The following is a 6,000-nucleotide window of genomic DNA, read 5'->3' as shown; positions in this document are numbered from 1 at the left end:
ACTTAGATGATGAATGATGAATCGTTGAATGTACTTTTTGCAGTGTGGCTGCTAGTTGGTAGAGGTTACCACCAATGACGTTCACTTGGTATACATCGACCAATGGTTGGGTGACACCTCATCAACTGTCCAGTCGTATCCCATCCCCACGACTGCGATGTAGTCGTTCAGGAACGTTTCCATAGCGACGACTGACGAGGATGTGTCTCTCTCTCCACAGACGACTTCAGCAGGGTGAAGCTGGTCTCTTTGCACACCGACGAGGGCATCGACTACATCAACGCCAACTACATACCCGTGAGTCAGCCGTGTGTTTCCTGGTTGTTGAATACACTGAACAACACCTGTCACGTCATGTATGACGTACGTAGGTTAACACTAGAACAGCCATAATTTGACCCCTGTGAGAAAAGAACAATTTTATATCTTTGCACTCGATCACATTTCAGGACCCTCCTTTCATGACTTCTCCTAGATATGTACGTTCTACCACCCAGTATCCTTACATTTTCAAAATCACATCAGGATAAGCTAGTATAAAGCTATTTTGCTGTTTTTCTGTGTAGGAAGCAGGCTAATTTACAAGCGGCCAACTAGTGGTCGTTGTGTGTAAATAGCAGCTTGAGCATTGTAAAGATGGGGTCATTTTAGTAGGTAAAAAGGCACGGCTGTTCTAGTGTTAAGAGTCCTATGATGAGAGACGACACCTGACTATCATGTCAGTGAGGAACAGAAGTAGAAAGAAGAACAACAAAGTAAAGAATGTATTTATTTATTTAACCTTTATTTAACCAGGAGGTCCTTTGAGATTTCAAATCTCTTTTTCTTTTTCGACTTGGCTAGGATAGCACCACACCAGCACATGGTTACAAAATTGGAGAACAAAACATAATAAAAACAGACAAAGGGACAACAGACAACATCTTATAAAATCCATCTTAGGAATAGCTAAGAAAGAAGAGATATCGAGACAGTGGATTTGTGAAAATATGAACGTCGAGGTTCTGGCGTTCGGTCGACACAGCTGGTACAGAACCCCGTGGATGGTCGTTGACGTATCCTTCTTCCCCCCACCAGGGCTACAAGTCCCCCAGCGAGTACATCGCCACCCAGGGGCCCCTGCCAGAGACGCGCAACGAGTTCTGGAAGATGGTGCTCCAGCAGCGGTGCCACATCGTGGTCATGCTCACACAGTGCAACGAGCGGCGGAGGGTGAGTCTGTCCGTCCGTCCGTCAGTCAGACAGACCATTATTGGTCCACACTCCTGTCGCTAGGCAACAGCGTTTGTGTATATGACTTATTTGACTTATTATATTCAGTCTAACCATGTCAAATCTGGCATACCTCGTACAGCTCCCATCACAAACCAATATCAGCAACATCAAGTCAAACTTTATTCTGTCCCACGGGTTGGCGTGAAGTTCTCACTTCATTATTTTTTTTTCCCTTAGAATGATAATAATAGGCAAGGCAAGGCAAGTTTATTTCTATAACACATTTCATACAACAGGGGCAATTCAAAGTGCTCTACATACATTATTTAAAAATACAGCAAGAGGAGTATAGTAAAAAAAATGTTTTTACAATGAATAAAAGCAAATATAAGAAGTAAATAGATAAAACATTTAATAAGACAATAGTTAATGGAAAAAAGACATTGATAGAAGTGTTTGTGTTTAATCATAACTGCTGCAAAACATGAAGGTATTTAGCTTAGATTTAAATATTTTAAGGGTTTGGGCCTGTTTGATTTCTTCAGGGAGTTTCATACTATACTATATCATACTATCATACTAAGGAAAAAAAAATAAAGTGAAAAAAAGAACATAGTATATACTATGTTCTTTTTTTCACTTTATATTTTTTCCCTTAGAATGATAATAATATATCATACTATACTATATACTATATCATACTAAGATTTAGGCATTTAGCAGACGCCTATATCCAAAGTGACTTACAACAAATACATTTGACTAATTAGTATTCACTAGTAAGTGAATCATCTATCCACTAGTCGTAGCAGGAAAAGGTCATCTATGCTCAGGCCTGGGGCCATTGGCAGTCGTAGCGCTAGGCAGTCGTGTGCAGGGCAGCAGAGTGAGTCCTTGTGCATGTGCAGGCCTGGGGTGACAGCGTGTCTGCGGTTGTCTCGGCAGGTTAAATGCGACCACTACTGGCCCTTCACGGACGAGCCCGTGGTGTACGGGGAGATCAGCGTGGAGATGCTGTCTGAGACGGAGTCCCCCGAGTGGACCATCAGGAACTTCAGACTGGGCTACGTGAGTGTCTGTGAGGGAGGGGGTGGGGGTGGGGGGGGGCACAGCATCAGCAGAGACAACTGTACTCAACAGGTGTCGGAGTAGTCGATCGCCATTTAGGATGTCTGTGTTGTCCACGTTTGTAAAAGTCGAGGAGGAAGTCGTGCCCTGCGGCAAAATAGACGCAGCAGTAAGGTGGAGAGATATGATACTGGTCTGTTGGCTTGATTGATTGATTGATTGATCTTTATTTAGTCAGGACAGTGCACATTAATGAACAGTCACTTGTGACAGTAAATATGCCAGATTTAGCTGTGAGCTAATTTGCAGCCGTAGTCCTCATGACAAAATCGTACAATAGATAAAAAAACAACAAGAATAATGGGCAACATCACAACAGAATACAATGGAGTATATAAAACAATGAGTATGTGACCATTGGGACATACATTGGTGCAGTAGAAAATCAGCCTTCATTAACCGACACACACATCTGTGTCTGTGTGCGGTGGCGCCCCCTGTAGGCAGACGAGTCCCAGGATGTCCTGCACCTCAACTACACGTCCTGGCCGGACCACGGCGTGCCCACGGTCAACGCCATCGAGAGCATCCTGCAGTTCGTGCACATCGTCCGCCAGCAAGCCAACAGGACCAAAGACCCTGTCATAGTGCACTGCAGGTAAGGAGGGGGTTACCCACCCTGAGCAGCAGGGGCCTGGCAGGTAGAAGAGTGAGAGATATCACTCAGACAGACAAGATGCGTGTCCTCCTGAACATACAAATGCCCCAAAAAAGAAAGAAAACACACACCTAATGGATTGCATTTCCTGTAGATATATGGCCTGTCATGGGGGGAGTGAGGAGGGCACCCAGTAAATCCATCCAGACACTGTGTTTAGAGTCATCTACTGTACTCCTCCACTACATTTACTAATAGGCCCAAGCAGACAAGTACAGTAATGGGTTTGGCCATCCGCCCAGCATCGACTCTTGATCTCCGGATGTTAGAAGGAGGGCCATCTATCAGGAAGACAACAGACCTGGGGGGGGGTATTCCATCAACGTCACTAAAGGAAAAATCTAGATTTTTCACGAGACTTATAAGCCTGGATTTTCCTTTAGCGACGTTGATGGAATACCCCCCCCCCCCTGGGTCAAGTGATACTAACTGTCACAATCTCTGTTTTAAATCCTTGTTTTTGGGGGGGGGGTTTAAGTAATTTTTTCTGGGTGGGGCAATCCCACTCATATTTTTCATTTTATTGGACAGGCATAGTGAAGACAGACAGGAAAGTAAGGAGTGTGTATTGACCTCGCATAGAAATGCACTTTCTACTTGTAATCGGAGCTACTCTTCAAATCAATTCAAGTTTATTTGAGTTTAATTGACAATAGACGAGCACATGTAATCACTCTAAGCGTTGTACAGGGACGGCATCTAGTACGTTTTACTGATGCAACTGTACTTTCTTACCTATTTACCACCGTAACATTCTATTATACCATCGTCTCCATGTTGTTTGTTTATTAGGATCCCCATTAGCTAATGCCATGACATTAGCTAGTCTTCCTGGGGTCCGACACAAAAATCATATTTGGACAATTGTCAACATTATATACATACAGAAAATTGTCAACATTGTATACATACATACATACATCATAATAACAAAAGAAAGGAATAAAATAAAAATACAAAATAAATGAAATAACAGATCAGGAAACAAGATAAGTCATCTACTGTTCATTCAGAGTTAATTGTATTAAGTGCTCTTTTATAGTTTTTTTGAAAGTGCTATGTTGTGGCAGAATGCAACAGTCAACGCGCACTGTTCTGACACCAGTCTACTGGGTCCGTGTTGGTCCTCTGACCTTGTTGTGTTGTGTTCTGCTGGGCAGCGCCGGCGTGGGCCGGACGGGGACGTTCATCGCTCTGGACCGCCTGATGCAGCACATACGAGAGCACGAGTTTGCGGACATCCTGGGCATGGTGTCTGAGATGCGCTCCCACCGGCTGTGTATGGTCCAGACGGAGGTAAGAACACGCCGCCCGCGGGGTCGACTGCTAAGCGGGATCCTTGGGACGACTCGAACCTAAACCCGTAACCATAAACGCCACATCTAGGGGGCGCTTGGTGGCGTAGCACACTAAGGCGTCAGCCATGTAGTCGCAGGGTCACCGGATCGATTGCGGCCGTCAACATATCCTGCATGTCATCCCTCCCTTGTCTCTCTCTCTCACCCATCCTTCCTGTCAATCTCTACTGAATCGTTTAATGACCATACGACCAAGGTCGGTGGAATTTGTCGTCGGTACAGATGGAAAAAAACTCAATACAGCAGTGTCAAATACATCAAACATACACACATTACACATGACTATCACAATGGACAAGGTACACACATAACCACAAAGACAAAATCAGTCTATCACTGTCTCTATCCCAGAAATGGGATATCTATCCCCCCCAAAAAACTGAAACGTAATTGTTTTAAATCTCAATTCCCTTCAGTATGTGACAGCAGAGTCGTGCTTTCCCAAGCGTCCCACTAAGCACTTGACCCAGTCGATGGGATCAGCACCACTTATCTTTTTTGGGAAGACTGAGATTTCTGTGCTGCCACACTGATGTAACAATCCATTCTTTTTTTTCTACTCAATACTAATATTTCCATGGCGTACTCTCCTCTACTCTGCTGCAGTCACCGACTGACTAAAACTTAATAACACTCGAGTTTCAGTTCCCGTCACTTCCTAATGCTGGCACTGTATGATGTCACTTCCTGCAGGAGCAGTACGTGTTCATCCACCAGTGCGTCCTGCTGATGTGGAAGAAGAAGAAGCAGCAGTCCCTCACCAGCGACGTCATCTACGAGAACGTCAGCAAGACCTAACCACGGAGGTCCTGCAGACGTAAGAGACCCCCCCCCCCATGAACCAACGTCTTCCTGCCTGAAGACCCACCTTTTTAAACTGCCGTATTTTTAACTGATGGTTGTTTTTAAGTCTTTTGTCTTGTCTTGTTTTGGTTTGTTTGAATCACTGTTCTGAACCTGTTTGAATCTGTTGCTTGTTCTTTAATTATGCTCTGTAAGGTGTCCTTGAGTGCTTTGAAAGGTGCCCATAAATAAAATGCATTATTATTATTATTATTGTTATTATTATGGCGGAAAGACCACTCAAGATGAACTGTCGCACATAAAATAATGCAAATAAAATAATGTCTTTTTTTTCTCCCTTTTGTCGCAGGTTGTGACGACACACTGAACCTCCTGTGCTTCGGGCATCCATCCTCTCTGCTCAGAGATCCGCTTCATCTTCGATACCAAAAAAAAAAAAAAAAACTACGAATAATCTGACAACAACAAAAAGAAAAAGGAAAAAAAAAGTTTTTTTGTTTGATTGGTGTAAAACATGGGATGGAACTTTGCCTTAAGAGCCTTCACTGAATGACCGTTTTGTTCAACCACAACTGAGGTCGCCCCCCCCCCCGTCCCTTCCCCAATTGACAGAACTGGCTGAGATGTGAAGTACAAGGGGGCTAAAACAGTAGCGCATGACTGAGCCCCTTCCCCCCTCCCCCGGTGAGTGAACGGAATGTCTATGAGACCCTCATCTTTCAGGGAGAGCGGACCCTTCCTCTCTCACACAGCGAGGGGCTGGCAACACGGCGTAACTGAGAGGTCGGCCTCTACGGTCACTCGGTCGGTCAGCAACTACCATCAGTTTTATGTTTT

The 6,000-nt window shown here is 44.3% G+C and overlaps 1 protein-coding gene across 1 annotated transcript in view; it reads left to right on the top strand.

Moving 5' to 3' along the window:
* ptpro (protein tyrosine phosphatase receptor type O) overlaps positions 1-5,157 on the top strand; it is a gene marked incomplete at both ends in the record, with an annotated part of 95,273 nt that extends 90,116 nt beyond the window's left edge. The window contains 6 exons of the mRNA XM_080538217.1: positions 221-297; positions 1,078-1,212; positions 2,161-2,283; positions 2,787-2,941; positions 4,162-4,297; positions 5,053-5,157. Of these exons, the coding sequence (XP_080394343.1) occupies positions 221-297; positions 1,078-1,212; positions 2,161-2,283; positions 2,787-2,941; positions 4,162-4,297; positions 5,053-5,157 (731 nt within the window). The remainder of the gene's footprint in view (positions 1-220; positions 298-1,077; positions 1,213-2,160; positions 2,284-2,786; positions 2,942-4,161; positions 4,298-5,052) is intronic.
* Between the last annotated feature and the right edge of the window lie 843 nt (positions 5,158-6,000).

Source organism: Nansenia antarctica (genome assembly GCF_963989245.1).
Source record: "Nansenia antarctica genome assembly, chromosome: 8".
NCBI lineage: Eukaryota > Metazoa > Chordata > Actinopteri > Argentiniformes > Microstomatidae > Nansenia > Nansenia antarctica.
The sequence above is the reverse complement of the archived record's forward strand: the minus strand, read 5'-3'. Positions and strand labels throughout refer to the sequence as shown.